Genomic DNA, 25,146 nt, shown 5'->3' with positions numbered 1-25,146 from the left:
TAGCCTTTTCACATTGTTTCAATTTTGTGTTGAGAGTGTGTGCAAAATCGTGAACATAATACATCATTAATATACTATATTTATTTTGGTTCACTATTACATTATGTCTTACCATTCCTCTTATCTCTGGCTTTTTATTTCGTCAGATCCCTGTTTGATGCTGCCCCTCCATAAGGGGTGATTGTGGCTCAGAGGTAGAGTAGGTCATCCACCAATCAGAAGATCAACGGTTCAATCCCCACCTCCCCCAGTCTGCATGTTGGCGTATCCTTAAGTAAGATGCTGAATCCCAAATTGCTCCCAATGATGCTTCAATTGGTTTGTGAGTGTGTTAAAAACTGAGTAGCACGTGGCACCTTGTATGGTAGCCTCGGTGAATGAGTGACTGTGACTCATAATGTAAAAACCACGTTGAGTGGTTGGATGACTAGAAAGGTGCTATACAAGGTCCAATTACCCCATTATACCTTGTTTGGTTTTGTCCACAAAAACCAAAGTGCAAAAATGTCTACTCGCGGTTTTATGGGCGTTATTTGCTGGACTATGTCTTGGACTGGAGCAAGTAAGTTTATTTCCCAGAATGCTGAACTATTGCTTTAACAATGTCAAACTACAGGCCAGAGCTCTGACTGGAAACAGAAAAATCCTCAAATCTAGTCCTTCATGTGGTGACATGCTACTGTAGTTAGCTTATTCATGGCGTAGACAGTAGAGGATCAGCCATGATGGCTAATGACCAAGTGCACTGCTGACTGATCACTGTCATAAAGTAAAATGCTCAGTGGTGAACATTTTGAGCAGGATGTTTTATTTAAACCTCATATAAAAAAAGTTGAGACAGTAAAAAAGGAATTACCTTTAAGCATTCAAAATATGTCATGTTCACATGGATCTTATACAAATGTGTTTCACAGGCAGAGATTTGCCCTCTGACAGCCATCAACTTTCTGTAATTAAATGGTTACAGGGACTCAATAAATATGTCAGAGTTCATCAAAGTGCTGGGCTCTGTTTCCATGGTAATGTGTCACTGAAAGTTAAATGCAGGGTCAAGCCAAGAAAGAGAGGTGGCAGGGATTAATTACTGTACATAGCACATTCCTCCTCCTTATGCAGTCTCCTTTAAACACTGTAAATATACAAAAGGAGAAGAGTGACAGCCACAATCAGGCTGTAATTACACAACCAAACCACAAACGTGTGTGTGAGAAACTGAAATAAATGAGGAATCTATGGCCTAACAAAGGTGAGGTTATTGTTTGATGAATCTCTTAAAGTTATCAATGTCAAGTTTTGTCTCTTATTCTTATCTTTCTTATTTAAATCCCATCCTACATCTCTGCTCTTGGAAGCTTCATTTATTCAAAGTAAGGGTAGCTGTTGTTGTCTGTCTGTGTGTGTGTGTGTGTGTGTGTGTGTGTGTGTGTGTGTGTGTGTGTGTGTGTGTGTGTGTGTGTGGAAGGTGATTTGATTTGGATAAGTAACTGCTTATTTTCCCAAAGGCTGGGTGGTTTGTATGTTTACGTCGTTTTTTTTTTTTTCTTATTTAAGTATAAAGTAACACTTCAGTGCCAGATGAGATCATCACTCTTTCCAATCAGTAACACATTTTTGTAGGACCCCTCAAGGACCTGCCACTGTTCTTTTGAAAGTGCAGAAATTGAACAATGATTTAATAAAATTCTGTAAAAACATTGTGAAATTGCAATCAGTGGGACCTGAGATATGCCCTCGATGATTTCATTTTGAGGTACAATTATCCACATTGTTCATGCAAACAAATATCAGTGTTGTTATCACTGATTGGTTTCGTGCCATAGTGATTTTAATGTGCTGTTTACAGCACTTGAGAAATTAGGACAAGAGACCTTTAAGATGCATGAATGTTACTTTTCTGCTTTCCATACCCCCATATATCATCTCATGACCCCTCAAGAACTATCTTGTGACAGGTATTATACAACATGACAAATTACTATATGTACCCTATGATTATACTGTTTTCTCAGCCTTAAATGTTGCCTGAGTTATTGCATTTTTTCACAATTAGAGACTGTGTGATTTCAAGGTTCATGGTCCTCTTTGATGATCTTGTATGCTTGTTGCAGGATTTGTTTTGATGGGATGGATTAATTTCCCTTGTTCCAATTTAAAAAAGATATTTATGTGGTGTTAAATTCACTGCCAGGAAGGAAGGGAACATGCTGACCCAAAACATGTTGTTACTTGTCACACTGGTCTTCCTGCTTCATTCATCACAAGCCCTTGAAACGAAGTCGTGTCACACAACACGACTCTGCGCTCTCAGTTCACAGTTGTGTTTATAAGCTTTAAAAAATACAGGAGAGCTGCTGCTGCTGCTGCTGCTGTTAAATGGCCATATGTCAGTTTGTTTTAGGATGTGATCATATTACCCAAATGCAGTTGTTGATAATGGTAACATGACCATCACCGTATATACCCACATAACTATATTGCCGACAATCTACTGGCCAGCCACAATTCTGCACACAATTGAAACACACACAGTTGAAGTTTGAACCTTTTTTTTTTTTTGCAAACAGATATTGATGCTAAATCCTTCACAGCAGAGCAGCTGTGCTTTTGTGTCATCATTCTAAATTCAGCATGTCTTTCATAATATATGACACAGACAGAGACAAAATGATGATAAAAGGATCACACTTTAGTGTCTCATTCAGTTTAACGTGACTGAAATGCAACAGACATCATTTCAAAGTACACATTCAAGCTTTTCAGTTAATTATTATTATGTCTACGTGGTGACTTGGTGTGCCTCTGTACCGACGCACCACATTTTGGTGGTAATGAAATTCAGTCTCAAGTGGAAACAGCTTTCAGTCTCAAGAGCCTTGATGTTGGTTGATTAGGTACTGGAAAGTTTGTTTCCTCTTGTTCTGTGTCTGCTAATAACCACACAAAGTTTGAGTGAGTTGTGTGAATCTGTTGAAAGTTGACTGTATGTGAATGGCTCAAATTTTTCTGCAATGCAATGTACACAAAAACGATTGGCAGATTACCTTGTATCATGACCAGCTTAGTTTTAGCCTCACATGTGTTGAGATGGATGGAGAGAGAATTTCCACAGTGTCTTAGAGTATTTAAAACCACTGCGGATTTATGATGAACCTTTAAAGTCATACATGTTACACAGATGCTGACACCATGTACCCTTTTGGGAGTCTGGCCTCTTCACGGTCTGCATTTCAAGACTGACGTTATAATGGTTCAAGACGATAACCCCTTTGTAAATGTGCCAAGGTGTGCTTTACTTTCTTTTAATTTACAACTATATCATCAATATGCCAAAATCAGCTGAGTCCATGATCTTTGTCACTTTGCTTGATAATCACTTGACATTCAAACAGTTCTGATTTACTGCTGATACCTAATTTAAAATGTTTTAATACTACCATGCCCCTGAGGCTCCGACATAGTGATGAACAGGCCTTTCTCACAGCAGACATTTTGGCTTGTTATCGTGGAAAAAGCACAGGTGTTACTAATGATGCTCGCTCTGCTCTATTCATGTGTCCCAGTGAGACTAACAATGAGAAAGCTTGCAGGATACAAGGATCCAGAATTAAAAGCAGCTAAATGGAATTCAGCCATCATTAATGTCTTATATGCGCCTGTGTTGTTCCTACTGTGACATGTCAAAATGTCCTTGGTGAAAAAGGCCTATTGTCTGAGTTGACTCACAGGAAGCTCTGTTTCCTGTGAGCCTCTCGGTTTTTAATTACCTGTCAGAGATAAGATATGAAATAAGAACACAAACACAAAAATCATTTATTTGACCCGTTAATGTTGTTTATTCACTTTTACTTAAGATTATTGTCCTACATTTTCCAAAATCTTTGAGGGATTTCTGGGAGGTCGTCAAAAAAAATGGTTTATAGTTTATTTTCATTACTTAATTCACTAGTGAGCCCAATGTGAGTAAGAGTCATAAAACTGACTATTCTGGTAAGTTTCACTTAATCCGTGGTTATCTCCTCAACTGTACCTGAAAAATATAGAATTCTGGTCTAAATCATTTAACAACCAAAGGGAGGTCCCTGAAGCAAAATCTCATCTGATTTGTGACCTCATCCATCCATCCATTTTCATCCTGTCTTCCAGGGCCGGGTCATGGGGGCAGCAGGCCAAGCAAAGCATCCCAGACGTTCCTCTCCCCAGCAATGCTTTCCAGCTCCTCCTGGGGGACCCCAAGGCATTCCCAGGCCAGATGAGATATGTAATGTCTCCATTGTGTTCCGGGTCTGCCCCGGGGCCTCCTACCAGTTGGATGTGCCTGGAAAACCTCTAATGATGCCCATGAGGCGTCCCAATCAGATGCCCAAACCACCTCAACGGAACCCTCTCAGCACGAAGGAGCCACAGCTCTACTCCGAACTCCCTCTGGATGTCTGAGCTACCCACCCTATCTCTAAGGCTGAGCCCAGCCACCCCACGGAGGAAACTCATTTGGCTGTTTGTATCTGTGATGTCATTCTTTCAGTCTCTACCCAGAGCTCATGACCATAGGTGAGGGCTGGGACGTAGATGGACCAGTAAATCAAAAGCCTCCCCTTCCAGCTCAGCTCCCTCTTCTTCATGACAGTCCAGCACAGTGCCCACATCACTGCAGACACCGCACCCAACCAGCAATCCATATCACGCTCCATTTTACCCTCACGCGTGAACAAGACCCTAAGATACTTGAACTCCCTCTCTTGATCTCTGTGACCTCATCTGTATCAATTTAGGGGTCGTTAACATTAAAAAAGGTTGAGAACCACTGAAGCAGTATGTCTTCTCTTCAACTGGAGCCTTCATTACAGTCCCCTCAGCTTGAAATGTCTGTCCTTTCCTATTATGTGAAAAGCACACAGCAGAGAACGGTTGTGCCATTAGCCTAAAAGGAACATGTTGTTTTCTCTCAGTGGAGAGTTCGACGTGAGGGAGAAAACTCTGGCAAGCTTCGATTCTTGGCAAGCAGGGGCATAATGTTCCGTGGGGGTAATAAGCGTCTGGGGACTTCACCACTCGATCGTCACTGGTTACACTGCTTATACTAATATTTTTTTCTCTATGTGACACACTGAGAATTCAAGCGCTTAAAGGAGACTGATCTTTTCTGTTTTCTTCTGTTATCACCACTCCATCGTACCACGATGAAGAGCCTCATTTCAGGAGATTCAGGTGCTTCTGTGTTGACAACGATTGAAGAAATCATTAAAAACGTTCTCTCTCAACCTTTCATAGATTCAACAATTTACAGTGAGTCATGTCCAATAAATAGTCAGCCAAATCACACCCCATGTTGTTTTTGCATTTCGGTTTTCGTAGTGATTACACAAATAAGATGACGCCTGCTGAGCTTTACAGGTGCTGCTCAGTGGATTCAGATGCCTTTGGACTCATCTGTCTTACTAGATGTAGACTGAGAGTATAAGCCTGGATTTTTCAGATGGCATTCTCCTCCCTTTCAGCTATCTGTGCGCTACAAAGATGATTGTGATTGGTTTAGAGAAATACAAACAACCCACAGTTTTTCCCCTCTATACCAGAATGATAGTAATTGCTTCCAGACTTTTCTCTAATGCTGACACAGTGCTGTGGAGATAAGTTCAGCAAGACAAGACCTTTGGACAGAGTCAGGCTCTCTGTTTCCCCCTGTTTCTAGTCTTTGTGCTAAACTAAGCTAAACTAGCTTAGATTAGATAAACTGACCGGCTGCTGGCCACTATTCTCATCTAGTTTTCTCTGGGAAAGAAAGCGAATGAGCACATTATATGTTTTCACTGATGAAGTTTGTGTTTAATCAGAAGACTTTTCTCTCTGCTCAAGTTTGGTTTTAGTTTTTGTTTACTTGTTTTTGTGTGTGTGGATGTTTTCAAGTTGGTTCGGCAAGTGTTCTGTAGTATTATCTCTGTAGGTTATTTATATGGCTGGAGTACTTTAAATTTCAAGTTGCTTACAAGTCACACAGATGGGCTTTCACAGAATATCATTTTGGAAAAAATGCTAAAGGAATTAATATGATAACAGCAACATTTCTCTGTAACAACTGGTTGTCTTCAGTATAAATTTCAGCTATTTGTTCCATCTGCTCATTATGTGAACAATTAGGTGAGCAGAAGCATGGTGAATAATCTGTTCATCATTGCAACATAATTTTTTTCATTTTTCTGTAAAGGTTTTTTTTTTCTTTGACACTCTGAAACTGCACCCAGAGGGAATCAGCATAAATCAATCTGCCCCACATGGCACCCAAAGAGTTCAGCTGGATGTGTGTGAGTGTATATGTGATTTCTCTACAGATACAAATAGACAACATAAAATGCACTGCGATAAATTCCAGCAACATAGATATTCATGTTGTAGTTTCTTAAATCTGAAACATTGTACACTCAAAATGCATTGAAAGCATCATGACTGTCATCATCTAGCAGCAGTTGTCATGCAGTTAAAGTGTGCCTTGACAGCTTTAGCGAGACAGCAGATCTGAAAGTGGCACATTTAAAGCAAAAAGCCCAGCAGCAGCAGCTGGGTGCTCAGGTCAGGGTCACACAAGGCGAGGCAGCTGCTGTGTTTATCTCAAGTCTTGGTGCTGTGAAGCTCCAGGAGTGAGCCAGGAAGTCTTCATGTACGCTTGAAAATCCATTACCATATGGTTAGTTTTAGCTTCTTAATCATGCAGTGACGGCTGTTCAGATCACATTACAGATGGCATATTGCTAATTAATTTGTATAATGGTATGGGAGAATTTAAAAAGATACAGGTAATATTCAAATTATTGTCTACGTGCAAGTGGAATTGTAAATTTCTGCGGCCTATTGATATGGGAAATCTACTTGAAATATTGTTTTACACCTAGCCACATATACATACTCGTTGGCATGGTTACTGTGATAGCATGTTCACTATTAACTAAACCTTACCATAACATACATCCTGACCCAAATGGTCTGTGTGTGTGCGCGCGTGAAACTGATGAATTTGAAATATCAGGTTCAACCGTTAAGATTACATCTTGGACGAGTGAGCAGACTGGCTATTAGCTAATTGGTACTGAGGAGAGTACAGGATGGAAACTAAGGATAGATCACCATTTAAAGCATTTCTGCTTTTTGGTCATGTTGAACTGAATGGGTGATTTGCAAGAGTCATACATTAACAGGCTACTCATGCAAAGCTAAAGAGGCAAAGGGCAGAATTCAGTTACAAATCATAAGCAGTTGCATGAGTGCACAGTGTGTAGAAAAACAAGTCATTCAAATAATACTCAACACTGCAACCCCTCGAGTACCATCAGATGATTCTGGATTCTGATGGCTTACTAAACAGGCCTACCAAGCACAGGCCCCAGGGCCTAAAGTTTTATGGTCCAATCCGGCCTTCATCTGCAAAATGTCACTCAAATTAAAACATACTGACCAGCAACAGACTCAAATTGACTGCAAAGAGATGCAAAGGAACTGTAAATACACACAAAAATACCTAAAGAAATGCAAATGAACTTTAAACTGACCCAAAAGAACTACAAAAATGGGCAAAACCTCAACTAAGACACACAAAATGACTACTTAAATACTTAAAACAGCCACAAACACTTAAAACAGCCACAAAGAGACACAAAATTACTATGAAGGGACTCAAAACAACAACAAAAAAGACAAAATTACTTCAAAGAGACACAAAATGATCTGTTGTTTTCAGATTTGGCTTTGGGGCGGGACATTCAACTTTAAATGGTCATATTCTGTATCTATTTTGAATACCCTCAGAACCCCAAAACTTGGAAGTGGGTGTTAAAGCCATGTTTTCTTTGAAAATCTCCAAAGTCACACCATTAATCAAAGAAACTGTGAAATATGGTTATTCATGGTGGAGAGTTATGGCTGTGTATTTGTTCTGTGCTGCTGTCCCTTTTTCCCTCCCTTGTAGATCTGCTCAGTGCTGCTCAGGCAGCCCTATGGGGTGAACAAAACTCCAAACACTGACCCATAATGATCACATGAACACTATTAAAACAATCAAATCCATGGGATTTATTAGAATGAAAACAAGTAGACAAGACAACAAAAATCTCACGGTGAGAGGCAGCAGGACCAGCAGTCCCTACACCAGAGCCTCTCCCCTCTGCTGCTGGCGCAGAAGCTCTTAAGCACCTCCTCTATGCCAGGTAATTCAGCACACCTGAGCAGATCTACAAGGGAGGGAAAAAGGGACAGCAGCACAGAACACATACACAGCCGTAACATGGAGGGAGGGTCATGCATTTTACCCCAGTCACTCAGGGAGGCTCAAGGAAATATATGTGAAGCTCTGGGGACTAGAGCTGGGTGAAATAATGACTATGTAGTACGATCAATATACTTTCAAGCATAATATAGCCCAGATTTTGACAATACCTTTGATATCAATATAGGGTCAAGTTGCGTTACACAACACCAGTCCTCCAGAAAGTTATGCCAATGTGCATCTCTGCTCTCACATGCTCAGCTATGCACAGCTACTCTGTTTAATTTGTCTGTTAATTAGTCTACAGTGCCACATTGGACTACATGTTGCACAAACTATGCTAAATCAGTTTGTGAGATGAATTAAATTAGCGCAATAGCACATGTGCAACCCAGTGCTGCGCTGCAGGTGTGGGACACAGAGCAGCTTTATTGTGTCAGGTGAGCATTTGTTTGCTAGTTTGTGTGTGAGGTGGATCATAGCGCACCACTGTTCTTCTTGGTAGTTGTAGTCTATTGTGTGACACTGAGACAGCACCTGGATGAAGGCAACAGATGTGTGTTGTTTTTTTGTTTCTTTTTTAAATGCAGCAAGAGCACAAACATTTCATATACAAGACGTATATAATGCAGACAAAATGTCTCTTGTTCCTTCCCTCCCTCTGCCCCTCTGTTGATGCTGTGTACATAGCCTAAATAAATAAAACTATTTGCATTATTTTCCAGTGCTGGATTCATTTGAATGGCCAGGGAAAATGACTTTCTACTCCCCCCTCAAAGATTTTTACTTGTGTTAAACTACAATAGATTTAGGCCTACTTGATACTTTATAGGCCTACTCATGCTATAGTTTTCCTTATAACCTCTGCAGCTCCAGTGCTATGTGCAAAGCATTAATATGTAGGTCTTACATAATTTTTCATTTACATGTTGTGCAGCTGCGCATTTTCAAACAGGGAAACCAATTTCCTGACTTTGCATTTTATTTTGATCACAGTCTGTTTTTATAAAAGTGTTGTGACATCTCAGATGTGGCTTGCAAGATGTGGCATGTTGCCCATTGCTTAGGAAACACGGAAATACATATCATGTGTTGCCATTCATCCTGAAAATACAGAGATATGAATTTCTGTCCATATCGTCCAGCTCTACTGGGGACAGCCATGATATTAAAAAAAACACCCCTGCTCTGATAAGTAAATAACAGCCCGTCCCGTATATTGAGGCTGTGATACTTAAAGCCGGTTGTGCTAAAAAAAATATTAATTTAATGTTACATGTGAGTGTATGACTTGTGTTGCTGCTTTCACCTTTGTATTATTTTAAGTCGTTTAATGGAGAGTGTATCTGTTGCTGCTGTAGACGCTGTTGGGTGAAACAGAAACCAATGGGTCAGCGTGTCATGTGTCACGAGCCAATACAGGAAGTACCTGGCAGCTACTGGCAAGCTAAACAATAGCAATGAAGATACGAGTAACTTAGCGAATAAAAAAGGGTCTCCGTGCCATATACAAGTCAATTAATGCGGATGCCACCGAACTACGTAAGAAAACGAATGTTACCAAAATGGAGAGAGCTGTCGGGATCATCATTTTGTCGCTCATTTTCTTGGCATCGCAGGTAAGTTTATGGACGATAGTAACAGAAACTAAACAGGGTATGCGTCAGCATCAAACGGGCCTGATAGTTGAACTTGTACCGTCGAAAAACAAATCAGCTATCCCTGCTGTTGACTGGCCAAACTATATTCTTATGATGTAGTCAACACACTGTGCTAATATATGTAGCAGAAGCGCCGTGTTGCCCGGTACACAACGAGACAAATGACTGCTGTCAGTGAGCTAGCGTTAGCTTCAGCGCTAGCATCAGCTAGTGTGGTTCAAGCTTGGAAAATGAATGTATGTGTTGAATTAACGTGAAATGTTGGGGAAGACATTAATGTGAGGAACAGTTTCCAAAACTCTAGTTAAATTACGCTGTTAAAATCTAATTTAGCTAATTTAACGTTACACAGAAGTGAAACTCGAGGGCAGGCTGAGAGTGATTTCCCTGACGTCCCTGAACGTCACCAACAAGGAAGTGCTTATGTCAGGAATGAGGACAGATTTATTGATCACTGAGAAATTTAATGATCCCAGTGCAGTCTTTGGACAGTGTTTGTCACCGTTTTGACCTTGACAGTGTTTGGTTACCACTTGGGATACAAACTATAGTGGGAAAAGAACTGATAAAGGAAAACAAAAGTCTTCTGCAAGCTTTAGATGACTTCAAGTCAGGCTGGTCTATATAACATTTCAGTTTGCATGGATTTGTTGTTTTAAAAGTGAAATGACAGCATTTAAAGGAATATGTGTCAGTGTTAGGACTGGATCTAACTTTACATAAAATATAGCCATGGAAACGATTATGAAACAATGTCTCAGAACACTACAATGTTTTAAATACATTCGATTTAGCCCAGTATCAATTTAGAGCAATTTGTTTAGCGCCTAAAATATAAGCATTATATATTTGAGACAAATCATCTCATGTTGTGGACTTGTGGACATGAGTTGTAAGCAGGTTAACAATCAACAGGGTTTTTTTTTCTTTTTCACACATGGTTTAATTTGAATGATTTTTACTGGTGGAGTTAATCTGCTGTTTTCTGTCCACCCCTTTGCCCAACACAGTGTCTTAGTTTGATTCATTAATTTCATCTTACATTGCTTGGTCCAGTTAAGATATTTTCTTCACTTTTGAGTTTATGTGGAGCTTAAGAGATTAATATTTCATCCCAACAGATAAACTGCCAAGAGGCGATCTTGCACATCTCAAATGGAAGTACAGAAAAGGAGTACTGCATTGTCCACAACCATTCCTGGACCCCCCTGTCACAAACCCTTGATGCTGCTGTAAGTTTTTCAAACCTTTTTAGTTTCTGATTTGGACTTATTAGTATCAGAACAGTAAAGTACAAGTAACCCTGACTTTTATTGATATCTTAAGTCATTTGTTCTATTTTCTGTCTTTTTCTGTCTATTTTTAAATGTTTTTTTCTATGTTTCTGACATCAGGACAGAAATGGACGATGCCAATGTGTACCATAGTTGAACTTAAAAATGTCACTTGATCCTGTATTTACAACCTGGAGGCTGCCTGGTTTACCACTCTGGTTAATGCAGAACTGCACATTAACATTAACTGCAAATGTTAATGTGCAGAACTGCACATTAACATTTGCAGTTTAATCACTTATTGTCTTCACTTTTCCAGTTGCAGTATCCACTGGTGAATCTGACGTCCACTCTGCTGTGTAACAGCTCTGGGGTCAGTCCAGATGTGGTGAAGGACAAAGCAATCGTGGTGATGAGGGGGGACTGTGATTTCAGCCAGAAAGCTATGGTTGCTCAAAGCCTTGGAGCGACAACTTTGCTCATTGCTAGCACCAAATTACTGGTAGGACATTTACATCAATCTGTGTTTTGTTTGTAGACATACAGGGATGTGATTTGACATTTAACTGATAATGATAACAGTGTCAGGATTTCCTAATGTCACTTATAAGACACATGACACAGACACATTCAGAAAAAAGGGAAGTGATCCACCAGTGGTGCAGATGTGGGGACTTCCATCGAAATATATATTTTCGATGGAAAACAAATTTTCTCGTTTCCCGTCATCATGATCGGTTTCATGCATCATCTTTTCTATGCCTACTTGACGATATGTTACACAATAAGTTACTCACTAAAGGCCAGATAAGACATTTCCTTAAGTCTTATCAACTGTATTTGTAAAAATCTCTTGTGTACTTCTTGTTTCTTCAGATCACGCCATCAGCCAATGACTCTGAATATGCAAAGGTCCATATTCCTCTAGCTCTTATGAGGCACAGGGACTTCCTTGAAGCAAAGCAGGTCAGCTGGTCTTTACTTTTTCTGCTGATACTGAATTTGGTCTTGCCACCCCTTTTATAAAGTTCATTTTGATGAAGGTCAAACTTGATGCAACATTAAATGTTTATGCTATTTGTTTGTCCTCAGGTGTTTGGTGAAGACATGCAGGTGAAGCTTTATGCTCCACCTCACTCAAAGATTGATGCAAGCATCGGAGTCATGCTGCTGATTGCCATCATCACGGTCGCCTTGGGCGGCTACTGGAGCGGGGCCTGTGAGAGGTGTGATATTACAGCGTCAGCTTCACATACAGAGCAGTATCTGTTAGGGGTGTAACGGTACACAAAAATCTCGGTTCGGTACATACCTTGGTACACAAGTCACAGTTCTTTTTTTTTTTTTTAGACAACTATTAAATATCTTATACTTATTGGTAACCTTATTAAAACATACCACCACAACAGTTAACTCTTTTTACACAATTTTTGAATGAAACAAATATATATAAAATCCTGCTTTTACACATTGTTTGAATGAAAATAGAAATATAAAAGTGAAAAATAAAATCCTGCTGTTTTTTTAACACATTTTTTGAATGAAAAATATAAATACACATTTCTGCTTTAAAGTTTTACTCAATTAAAATAAAAAGTATAGTGCAGCTGGTCAGCTTTAAAGCCTGCTTAGATTCAGTTTTACTAGGAACTTACTTAGCTTTCCCACTTTGTTAAAGTGCAGTAAACAAAACATGCTTATATCTCAAGTGCAACTTAAACAATTTTACTCAACCAATGGCGTTGATTATTTCTTTAGCGTGATGGTCAGGGAAACGCTCTTTCTTTTTAAACGACGACGATATCGTAGTTTGCACCAGATTGCTTTTTCTAGTCGTGCCGTAATGTTCAAACTCGGGTGGTGTCGCTTTAGATGCGTTAGCATGTCAGACGTGTTTCCAAGTACATACCTGACCGCTGTTCTGCAGTGTCGGCACACTGCTTTTGTCTTGTCCACTTGTTTATTTCCATCTTCTTATTTTACCTTGAAACCAAAGTGTTCCCAAACGGAGGACTTAAGGTTTGCGGGTGGGTCTTCAGGTGCGTTAGACTCACTTGCCATGTTGTCAAAATGCGAGAATGCGCTGCACAAAGTGAAAGCGGAGATTTACGGTCGGACTCGGTCCGTCACTCAATTATGTCTGTCGGGGAACTAGATATTTTAAATGGTTCGGCTCGCAAAAATGTAATTAAAATAAAACAAAATAAAGTAAAATAAAATAATATCCCGCGCCCAATAATTCGGTACAGGGTCGTGCCGAACCGAAAGTCGCGTACCGAACGGTTCGACACAAATACATGTACCGTTACGGCCCTAGTATCTGTAAATTTTGATTAAATCAAACTAGAGAACATATTAGAATAATATATAATTCCGGCGTAGCAGTCCCTCCAGGATTTTGCAGGGTTTTTTTGGGATTGTTGTGGCCTAAAATTTAACAGCAGCTTTTCTTAAAAAAAAAAAAAAAAAGAATGATGCTTGTTGCAATGTTTTTTAGGTGTTTTCTTTTTTTGCAATGAAGTTGCAGGAGCAAGTAATAATTAAAAATTGAAGGCAAGTTGTTAAAATCAGAATGAAAATGCACCGCTTGTGATTAATACTACACTAATGTTACCACTAACCATGCGTATTTCGGCTAACTGACCTTGATTTTTGAGCATGTGCAATAGATCTGGATGCAACAGCCGCTGTGGTGATGTGTCTTGTCCGTTGTCCATGCGCCTCAGTCATTCTCAGACTGTGTTTTGCAGTAGAAAAGTGTTCCATCACAACATTGCATGCGGTGCAAAGCTGTTGACTTCAGCTTTCAGGCAGAACATTGGGGAATTTCCTTGCACGCTCATTAGCAGTAATTTTTTGTTGGTATATGCGAGTGTGTTATTGTCCACATGTCTGCATCTTTACCACCAGAAACATGAAGTGAGTTTGATGATGTTATGCGAGAGACTACAGTAGTTGCAATCGCGACATTGCAGCATTCTGAAGGGGCTGATTGTTAGTATGTATTTTTAACAAACAGTTGATGGCATTGTCAACAAGCAACACATACAGTACTTAACCAAAGGTTATATTTATCGTGGTGCTATTATATTAGATTGCATTCAGTTGTACGGTCCACCCCCTGTTTTTTCCAAGAACCACCAGTTTTATAAACAATGAGCCTAAAATACATACAAAAATAGTTAAATGTTTTTCTGTTTGTGGCAGAGACCGGTTGAATGGTGGTGCGGCGGGGGGAGGAGGGGGAGAGAGCAAAGCAGACAGCGGAGAGCTCTCCCTGTACTCTCCTCTCAAAGTGGTCATCTTTGTTGCCCTGATGTGTGGGATGCTGGTCCTCATGTACTTCTTCTACAACATCCTTGGTGAGTGAGTGAGACAAAAAACAGGTCTTGTGTTCTCCAAAGTAGTAATTATATCATGATTTATGTTAATGTGATTTGTGTTTCGTTTTCCCCCAAGTTTACGTCATCATTGCTATATTCTGCCTGGCGTCTGCCTCTGCACTGTTCAGCTGTCTAGATGCAGTGTTGGAAAAAATTGGTTGTGCCGCTGGGAGGTATGGGCATCACTCTTTCAAAAAAAGTTTTACACACACGCACACACACATTCCACCATTGTTGGGCAAGTATATAGGCGATAATGGTGTTATTTAAGACCAGCAGACAGTGTTATTTCTTTACAAAAAATGATAACATAGCAATAACAATGTCAGCCTGAACAGATGTGTGCCAATACTACCTGAAAACAGCTCAGTATATGTGAATATGTGTGAATGTTTTACCATTTTCTTGGTTTCTCCATAAATACTGTAACTTTTTCCCAGTCTAAACAAGACAGAGGTTGTGGTCACAGTGGGAGGATGTGAAACAGATCTGTTTGTGTTAACATGTCTGTCTCTGAACCACTCCCTACCAGACAAGCCTCAAGTGCCAAAAGTCTCTGTTTATTATTATTGTCTGTGTCTTTTTCTAGATTCTCCATCCGAAATTGCAACCTCTCAGTGAGGTCTCTCATTCTGGCTAGTGTGTGCATAGGCATTGCCGTGGTCTGGGGGGTCTACAGGAATGAAGACAGGTACTGTGAGGGCAAACAAGCACACAAAACACACAACCATAATCCTGTTTGTTTCACTCTCACACTCAGACATGGCTGTGCTCCCACCACAGGGGACTATTTGGGTGGTGAAGCAGGAAAAGCTTATTGGTCAGAAAAATCTCTACTAAAAACAGCAGCAGCAGCAGTGTTTTAAACATTACATTACCCCAGCCAGTGTTATTTGTTAAAGCTTTGTATATTTAAAGCCAAATGTGAACTCGCTAGAGAGATTGCAGGGCTTTTTATTCCCGTCCGTCACCATGGAAGCAGGTATGAAGGACATTATGTCTCAATGGTGACACATACTTGTGACTGCAGGAATAAACGTAGGAGCATGGTGCTGTGTGAATATTGATGAAAACATATTTTAAGATACAGAATAAATATGTCTTCTATGAAATTTGAAGGATGACTTATGTTTCGATAAGCAAACATCTAAATTATATATTAATAAATGATAATGATAATGTAATCAGTGATGTTCAATGTGTTGTGTTAACAGGATTATTGCAACTCAAGTACCTTATGTGTGTCAGTGTTACTAGAATTTACACAATATGACAGCTTAGTCTGAGTTTGTGAATGTAAAAGTCAGCGACATTGTAAATTAAAGTCTCATGGTAAGTCATCAAACATATGGCTGCAAAATCAGTTGTCCATTTATGTTGCTCTTGACTTTGTGTCATGAGTCATAGCAGAAATTATTTGTAATTGGGGCATTGGTGGCTTGGTGGATAGAGCAAAAAAGGCATAAAAGGCCCCAAAAAATATCTTAAACAAAAAAAAAAGAAAGAAAGAAAGTATTTGTAATAGTGTGTAACTTCATGCGTTTCCCTTGTGTGCTGTATCCTTAAATAGAGCTAGACTGCTCTTGTTGAAGTTAAAAATGCAAATGCTGAGGTTAAAACACAAGGTAAAAGAGCTTTTCATGTCCCTGTAGATGGATATGGATCTTGCAGGACCTCCTTGGCATTGCTTTCTGCCTCAACTTCATGAAGACCATTTCACTGTCCAACTTCAAGGTAACTCTTAACAGGTCTTCGTCTCTGAGAATCACACTCTCTTCTTTCATTATTCTATCTTTACTTACTCCAGGGGATGTTTTGTTTGTACTTTGTTAGGCATAATGACTACTTGTACTCTCAATTTTATACCTATTGAAATGTATTTTTATATTCATTGTCCTCTGCCAGTAGTATGTTACGCACTGTCCCATTGTCCGAGATCTTGTTATCTTTGCATCTGCAACAGATGACAGACTTCTACACATTTACCATCACAAGCAATGCATGCAATCCTGATAAAGCAGTGGAATGTTAAAATATATATTTCCCCAATTTTATCAGTGCTGGAATCAGTCTGTGATTTTCCTCATATTTGCACAGATCTGTGTGATTCTACTGAGCCTCCTGCTTGTGTATGACGTCTTCTTCGTTTTCATCACTCCTTTCTTCACCAAGGTACGAGTACATTTATTTATTTTGTCATTATTTGTTTGTTTTTTTTCTCAGGCCTGGAATGGTAGGGTTTTTCGCATACTTAACTGCTACTGATTTACCACATGATTCCCAAGCGTGGCACCGCTGCTGCTCACCACTCCCTCAGGGGATGGGTCAAATACGGAGAACAAATTTCACACACTCATGTGTGTGACAATCATTGGGACTTGAACTTAAAGTGTGTTGGCACTGAGTTAACATTTTACTGATGCACAAAAGCTTAATTTAAGTGAAGAAGTGATGATTTGCAAGGGAAACGTGCACACTACATACAGATGCTAGTATCATGTGATATTTTTGCAGCGTTGGTGTTTCAGTGTGATGCATGATGGTTTTACAAATGGATAAGTAACATGATATGAATGCTCAGCATCTCTTTCTCTATCTACAGAATGGAGTCAGCATTATGGTGCAGGTTGCCCTGGGCCCAGATGCATCTGGAGAGAAGGTAAGTCTCACTGCATCACCTCCTACCTTGAAGGGGAACTCCACCAATTGTAAAAAATCTCAAAGTCCACATTAATTCTTTGATTAATTCATTTGCTAGTTTGAATATCTACATTTACAACAGAAATGAATGAATGCTTTATGTTTGTTCGCATCATTGTTAAAACATTTTTTGAAACCAGCTCAGGCACTTTGTACTGAACTAGAATTGTTTTTGAGTGCTGATTGCCCAAACTTGTTTACTTAGGCCCCGTTTATACGACAACGATTTCAACTGAAAACGGTAAATTTTAGTTGCGTTTGGCTGATCGTTGACACGACAGCAGCGTTTTGGGTGCCTGAAAACGCAACGTTTTGAAAACGGGTTCCAGAGTGCAACTTTTTGGAAACGGCAGCATCTCCGTTGTCATGTAAACTTGAAATATGCAGTTCCTCTGAAAACGGAGACTTTTTGCACATGCGTATTACGGTTCCAGTCACTAGGCATGCCGGCTGTCACAACAAAAATGCTGAGTTCTGTTTGTGCTGCTCACCCTGTTGATTTGAAGTGACGTGTAGATTTGTTATTGTAGCAAATGCACCTCCTCGTCCATCCAGATAAAGTTATCTGTACATGCTTTCCCCAGTGTGTCTTCTTTGTTTTGGTATGTAATCACTGCGCTTCAGTGCAGGCACGTGGCGTTATGCCGTGGTGTTGCTTTGCAAATTTACACTGCCACCCATCGGCCTGGCGTGCATACTACAGCGTTTCCGGTAGATTATGCGGCTCCGTGTGAACGGGGATCGTTTCAATAATGTCTTCATATAAACGCAGAAGTTTTAAATGCAAAGGACAGACTTTTCCGTTTTTAGAGAAACCGTTGTCGTCTAAACAGGGCCTTAATTGGGGGACTAAATACTTAAACATTGTTCTGTGAATAAATAAATTGGTGGAGTACATTTTTGTTTAAGAAGAGCAGTGTGTAGGAGTTTGTGAATGTAGGAGTGCTGGAGCCTTATCACCTAAGTCCTGAACAACAAACTAAAAGCTGTGCTTGGTGGAATTCCCCTTCATCTTTGCGCTGGCTTTATTAACATCCTGGCTGATCTGCACTGCTTGTTGTTGATGCCCTAAAGGGGAATGATAGACTGATTGACTAACTGTGCGTTGGGGTTGGGTGGGCTCTGTCGTAGACGCAAGGTAACATGGTGGAGGTCCCCGCTGAACCCCAGGCTCCCTCTGAGAAAGTAAGGCTTGACTTGTTAACCTCCCACTCCTTTTCTTAATGCTACAGTTTGAGGTGCGTGGGAAGGGATTGGGGTTGTAGATGTTTAGTCTGACGTAGATTCTTATTTGCAGAATTCCCCTTTTTATAAAGGCTTTCCAGCTATGTGATAAAAATCTGATGAGGAAAGTATCAACCAGATACTCCCACACTGACTATTAAAATGTGGTTAACAGGAGAGATTAAAGAAAGCAAACAAGTAATAAAAATGCCGTACTTAAGCGGTGACTCAAATGCATTCTTTCAGCCAAATTTAAAAAAATAAATAAATTATATACTGTATGTAGATATAATAAAGTTCTGGATCAACTGTGTTTCATTTTCTCGATTGTGGTCAGCCTCCATATGAAAGCAAGGTACTTGCAGGATACACATATGCTTTTACTGAAACCCCACGCAAAAGGGAAATGTGATGCAAGGGAAAGAAACACCCATGCAGACTCTCATGACGGTCAGGTGATGTGTGCTGATAAGTTACTTGAGTTTGTATTTTGAACTCAGTATTTTTACTCAGGCTGAATCAGTTTAGGAGCAGTGTTCCCATGTTGTTTGTAATTTAATATTCAGGGGGATCAATTTTTTTGTTTGTTTATAGAAAACTTTCTGTACTTACATTTCATCTGAGTAAAACATAGTTTTATTGTGACCAATGTCAGTGTTTTTGCTCCTCAGTTAGAGGTACCCGGAGGTTTCAGTGAGGAATGTTAAGCCATTAGTGAATAGCTGAAGCAGGGTCTCTCCCAGGATTCCTCCTGGATTTTCTTTTTTCCTGGGAAATGTTACACGAGCAGCATTCCTGTGTACTCACAGCAAAATTCTATTTAGCAGGTTATTGTGTAAAAAGTTCCCATTATATGTTTGTGTGAATTTCTGGAAACAGCAGGTTGTTAATGTCTTGGAGGTTACTTTAAACAAAAAGGTATGTGTTTGCTAACACTTAGCCACTTGAATGAAATCAAAGCAAACAGTCTCAGGTAAAGTTCAAAAACAAACTGTTAATTTCCAACACCTGTGGCAAAAAAATTAAAATGAAATCTGTTGGCATCATATTAATTATATGAACATTAAGACAGAGCATTATGTCAAATTGGGAAAGCCAACAGAAATTAAATGAATGTAAACAGATGGAGTTAGTACAATACAATGTACAGCGTGCTGTATTAGGTTACATACAGCATAATAATTCTGCTGTCACACTTGATATCATTGTAAACATATAATGTCATTTTAATGTTTTATTTTCTCAGCTGCCAGTGGTGATGCGTGTCCCGCGGTTCTCAGCTTGGGCTCAGAACCTGTGTGGGATGCAGTTCTCCATTCTGGGTTATGGAGACATCATTGTTCCAGGTGAGGTTAAAGTGTCGCTGTCAGTGTTTAAACTGTTCCTGGTGCATATTTTAAATACAGAAAACAATGGCTGCTGGTTACCAGTCAGTTTAGCTACATTATATCAACTCATAGAAACCATAGAGGAAAAGAGGGGAAACCTAAACACATGATGTGCACTGTTCAGTACTTATTTATTAGTTAAAATAAACATACTCCTCTACTTTTCATGGTTGTGGAGTTACTAGTCAGAACACTGTAGGAGGTGGTGGATGCAAGCACAAGAGTTGCTCTGTACATTTAACAAACTATTGTCTATATCTTAATGACACTCATCCTATCCCATCCTTGTGTGACAATATGATATTGCCACACAGAAATATTGCAGTACTATGCTGTATCAATTTTTCTCCCGCTGCTAATAGAGAATACTGTTGTCTGGATAAGGTGTGTGTTATTGAAGTTACTTGCTCGTTTGAATGTCATATGTGTTGCTTTCTTGTTGCTTTAAAAGTACCAAAACCAGCTACATTTAAAAAGCAGAAATACAAATGTCAGCTCTGCCTCTGAGCTAAGAAAGAATAAATAAAGACAAGCATTTGCAGTGTGATGTTTTACTCAACCTCTGCATCCTCATTGGTCCAACAGGTCTCTTGGTGGCCTACTGCAGCAGATTTGATGTTTGGATCAACAGCAGCAAGAAGATTTACTTTGTCTGCTGCTGCATAGGTACATCACAACTCAAATACAATTATGTTATTCATATGTTGTAACTGAAAATAATCAAAGCTAAATATACATCTTATCCCATTTAATGTTAATAGATGTGTAATAGATATGTGTATGTCAGAAGATAAATTGAGTCTTTTTATACTTAAATGCTGACATGTTTTTGTTTACCACTAGGTGTCTCTGGTCTTTTCTTTTCCCATATTAAGCAGTTTGCTGACAGATTTTCAGTAGATACAAGATGTGATTGTATCTTTGTGTAGTGCAAGTTTTAGGTTTACCTTTCCTGTCTTCCTCTGTGTTTGTTTTTGTCCGTCTCTCCCTCTCCCTGTAGCCTACCTGCTGGGAATGATAGTGACATTTGCTGTGATGCTGCTGACAGGGATGGGCCAGCCCGCCTTACTCTACCTGGTGCCCTTCACCCTGATAACCTCTGCCATAGTGGCTGGGTGCAGGGGAGAGATGAGGCAGTTCTGGAAAGGAACTACCTATGAGGTGAGAGTTCAAAGCACATTAGTGGTACTTCCTGTTGGAGCTTTCCACATTTAGACAGGTTCAGTGTGTTTCTGAGGAGCTTCACTGCTCACGTATCTGTGACATAAGATTTTTTTACCACCAGCTCATGAAGACAAAGTCAACACAGCACTTTTGTAAAGACTGAAGTGCACAGCAAGGCTTACTGCCAAGATGTATGCTCACAATATTTACTAATACGAACAAGGCTTGTGTGCTTCAGTGCCGAGCTGCCTGTGTATAACATAATAAAAGAAGCATCTTACCTGTTCAGCCATGTCCTCGTCAGCCCCGAGGATTTGCTTCCTCATTATTGCAGCCTGTCTGCAGAGCAAGTTTTTTCTTGGTCTGCTATTGTTTTAAACAAAACAGTAAAGAAAAATTTGCTCTTACAAATGCAGCTACATTGTTTGCATCGTTTCCAGTTTGCTGAGCAACAGCCTTTGTCATGCAAGTAAACTTAAAGGAAGCCGGTCGCACCCGACCACCTGTGGCTCTTGCAAGATAAGTTAGTCCACTTATTGAATGGCAGCCTCAAGGGAAATGATCCTAGGCAGTTTTTACCCTGTTCCTTTTAGTGTTTCTTTGCCTAATGTTGAAAATCATGTGACCTAAGTTTTGACTGTGAGTGTTAGTTTGTGTTAATGTTTAAATCTTAGATGCTGCTGCCTTTATTAACTGCATGGTCCACAGCATGAATCAGATATTTATAATCTTATGAGTCAATATAAGAAGAAGTGAAAAATAGAATCTGCAGTTTTTAATGTAGTGATTCTTCTGTTAGGCCTTAGGTTGTGTTTCAAACCTCTTTTGAATCTAACCTTCATTTTACATCACTCAGCTCTCTGCAGTAAGAGGCACTGAGTAAACACTACAGTATGACTACACTGTCATTGCATGTTCAGGCGTGCTCTTCAGAAATCGCTATTAGTCACCCAGTTGTAGTATTGTGACTGACTCCATTCCAGGATGTTGTCCTGTCTTTCAAGAACTCAATGCACAGCAATGAAAGACAGCTGTTAGTTACACACTTAGTAGCCTGACATGTGACAGTGTGTGTTACACCCAGTCATTACTATTTGGTGGCATCTCCCACAGTGAGCTAAGGACAGGTTGTGTTATCTGTATTTAAATGCGTCTCAGCTCATATGCAAATATACTGAACATTAAACATTAAAACCACTGGCTGGTTAGGTGAATAACATTGATCATCTTGTTACAATGCAATGTTCTCCTGGGAAGCCTTTGGTCCTGGCATTCATGTGGATGCCACTTGACCCGCACCACCTATCCAAAGACCACTGCAGAACAAATACACCTTCCCATGGCAATGGCACTCCCTGATTACAGTGGCCTCACCAGCAGGACAATGCACCATGTCACAGTGCGAAACCTGCTCAGGAATGGCCTGGGGAAAGTTACAAAGAGCTCGAGGCGTCAAGCGCGCCTCCAAATTCCCCAGATCCCAATCTGATCAAGCATCTGTGAGACATGTCGGTACCACAAAGGTACCCCAGATTGGACTTGGCTCTAACCTGTCGAGGCAGCGACACAGGATCTCAGGGAGGGTGTCCTGTTGTGTCTGGCACCAGGGTGTTGGCGGAGGATCCTTTGAGTACTGTGGGTCGCGAGGTGAGGTAATAGCACGTCACACAGATGCTCGATCAGATTGGGATCTGGGGAATTTCGAGGCCAGGTCGACGCCCTTCGTATCATTCCCTAGGCCACTCGTGAGCAGTTTTTGCGGTGTGACATGGTGCGTTTTCCTGCTGCGGGGGCCACTGCCATTGGGGAGTGGTGTTGCCATGAGAGGAGTGTGCTTGGTCTGCAACGGTGTGTAGGTGGGTGGAGCACATGAGATGGCATACACATAAATGTCAGGACTCAAGGTTTCCCAGCAGAACATTGCATTATAACAAAATAATCAATGTTTTGCCAATATTTTGGCTGGTCGGTGTACATTGGTATGTGCATAATGTCGCATTTAGGATATGGGCCCGATTCACATCCACAACTGGCATGAATTGAATCAAAGGCTGCCTGGAAGTTATGAAATTGACCTACTAACTGTGGTATGTTTGTAGTTAATATACAAAAAAATCCAAGAGTACCTTTCCGGTCCTTATATTTGTCACCCTGAGGTCCTAGTTTCATTGAGGAGGTCTGAGAGAAGGTTGGATGGATGTGTATGGATGTGTGAATATGGTTGTCTTTGTATGTAAGAGACAAAAAAAAAAGGTGTAGGAAAGAGATACACTTCTGACCTGGCTTCATCTTCACCAGGTCTTGGACTCATCCAGGGAACCTTTGTTGCCAGGTGTGCTTCTCTCCAACCCAGACCTCTCCCCTGCATCCCTCCTGCCATGCCATGTTATAGTGTTGCTTACTGCAGTGCCTTATCTTTTCTTGCCAGCTTCTTTTGGACCCCTTCTTTTGACATTTTAACCCCAGATTTCCAGGGTCAATGTGATATTCAAAGAAACAATAGATGTTATATCTTTTAAAAGACACAAGAACTTGGAGGACCTGTTTGGACAGTACAGTGTTTTGCATTAACTGACCACTAGGTGTCTCTAGTAGATTAAAAATAATCTATGTCTCGATGAGCTTGTCAGTCACACTCCTTGTGTTAAATTCAAGGCCCTGGAATACCATTAACTTCATCTCTTTATTTCTGCAGTTTGTTTTATCATTCTCTTTCTCCACTCATCCATCTTTTTCAACCAGCGGGAATTAATACTTGCATCACTCCATCCTTCATGCAGTCACCAACATGTTCATGTTGCCCTCTGCATGTTGTTGCTTGCAGTAATTGGGATTGGGATGCATTATATCTGTGGTTTGGTGGTATATGGAGAAGGTACCGCTTGTCTGCTGTTGTATATGCAGTACGCATTACAAATTAAAATCCCATCTCAGTGACTGTCTTTCTTTGTCTACCATTTGGTATTTGTTGAACCAAAACATGAAATTAAAAAAATGATTAACTTTTTTCTTTCCTCTTTTCTTTAGAGGGAAGAACTGACTGTTCCGTAGAAGGAGAAAGATGCTGACTTACAATGTTGAAAATGGACCCTACTGCTGGATGCATTTTTTTTAAATATGACAGTTGCAAAGCAAGGGAAATCATGTAATTGAAGAGATTCTTAAAACAGTATGGGTTCATTTGACTGCTGCGAATAGTTAGAAGGCTAATAAATATTGTGTAGGCTTGTTTAGTGCCTGAGAGGTCAGTTAGGTACATGTTCAGAAAACTGTAATGACTATGCCTTTGTGATGATTGCATACAACAAAATAATGAGAAAGCACTTTATAATATTCAGCTTGACAAGTTGTTGCATCAGGGGTGGGCTGGGTTTTAAATTACTCATAGCCACAATATGATACACTTTTGATAACTGTTTTTGGGGGTTTCTGTGTAACCTGTTTGTATGAGGTGATTTCTTTCATTGCCTTATATTAAAATTATCTTATATTTAATGTTCTTGGATGTGTATTACATTCCTTGTTGAAGCTTTAGGGAATAACATCCTCCTGTAGATAAACCACGCATCTCTAGTCAAGCAGTAACTCAGTGTTCTGTTTGGAGGAAAAAATCAATACAGCTTTTATTAAGTGTATGAACTGAGAGGAAAGACAAGTTTTTTAAAGGACTTATTGGGGCTTTTATGTTCGGTGAGGTAGCCAGGGGCCAGACAGTGCCAAGCATCAATCAATAAGCTCTTAAAATTAATTCTGCAGCAAAGGAGGTTGCCAATGTGAAGAGGAGGAGACAGCTGGCATGATGCCATCTCTGAGAGAGTTAAGAATCATGAAGCAGTCATATGCAGGGTGTCACATCAATATTTGTGTCTTCTAGACTTTAAATAAATGTGATGTGGAATGTAAATTGGTAAAATGCCTTTATCATCCTGAGGAGCCCAACCCTACAACCAGCACTCATAAATATCTGACCTCTAAAGTCTTTGACATATACAGTCCCTATTAGTGGGTTTATAATGCACATACTGTGCTTGTATTTTTAAATCTTGTTTCAGGCACTCGGTGGCTTTACTGATGGTTAATAAATTTGCTACTGCCATATGA

At 40.0% G+C, this 25,146-nt stretch overlaps 1 protein-coding gene across 3 annotated transcripts; it reads left to right on the top strand.

The window, feature by feature from the left end:
- Positions 1–9,655: 9,655 nt before the first annotated feature.
- On the top strand, positions 9,656–24,540 carry zgc:123258 (uncharacterized protein LOC641502 homolog). 3 transcript variants are annotated; one of them, XM_049566304.1, is made up of 17 exons: positions 9,657–9,870; positions 11,034–11,144; positions 11,506–11,688; positions 12,063–12,152; positions 12,279–12,412; positions 14,394–14,548; positions 14,646–14,742; positions 15,159–15,260; positions 16,222–16,303; positions 16,667–16,741; positions 17,172–17,228; positions 18,401–18,454; positions 19,740–19,839; positions 20,467–20,547; positions 20,882–21,042; positions 23,344–23,377; positions 24,073–24,540. In XM_049566304.1, exons 1-17 carry the CDS (start codon positions 9,817–9,819, stop codon positions 24,111–24,113), a joined length of 1,611 nt encoding a protein of 536 aa, XP_049422261.1. In that variant the 5' UTR covers positions 9,657–9,816; the 3' UTR covers positions 24,114–24,540. The 3 variants fall into 3 exon arrangements, with proteins under 3 accessions (XP_049422270.1, XP_049422261.1, XP_049422278.1); XM_049566313.1 differs by lacking the exon at positions 23,344–23,377 and having other exon boundaries at positions 9,656–9,870; XM_049566321.1 differs by lacking the exon at positions 18,401–18,454.
- Positions 24,541–25,146: the final 606 nt, after the last annotated feature.

The sequence above is a fragment of the Epinephelus fuscoguttatus genome, linkage group LG2 (genome assembly GCF_011397635.1).
Source record: "Epinephelus fuscoguttatus linkage group LG2, E.fuscoguttatus.final_Chr_v1".
NCBI classification, from domain to species: Eukaryota; Metazoa; Chordata; class Actinopteri; order Perciformes; family Serranidae; genus Epinephelus; species Epinephelus fuscoguttatus.
This window is presented reverse-complemented; position numbering and strand designations above follow the sequence as displayed.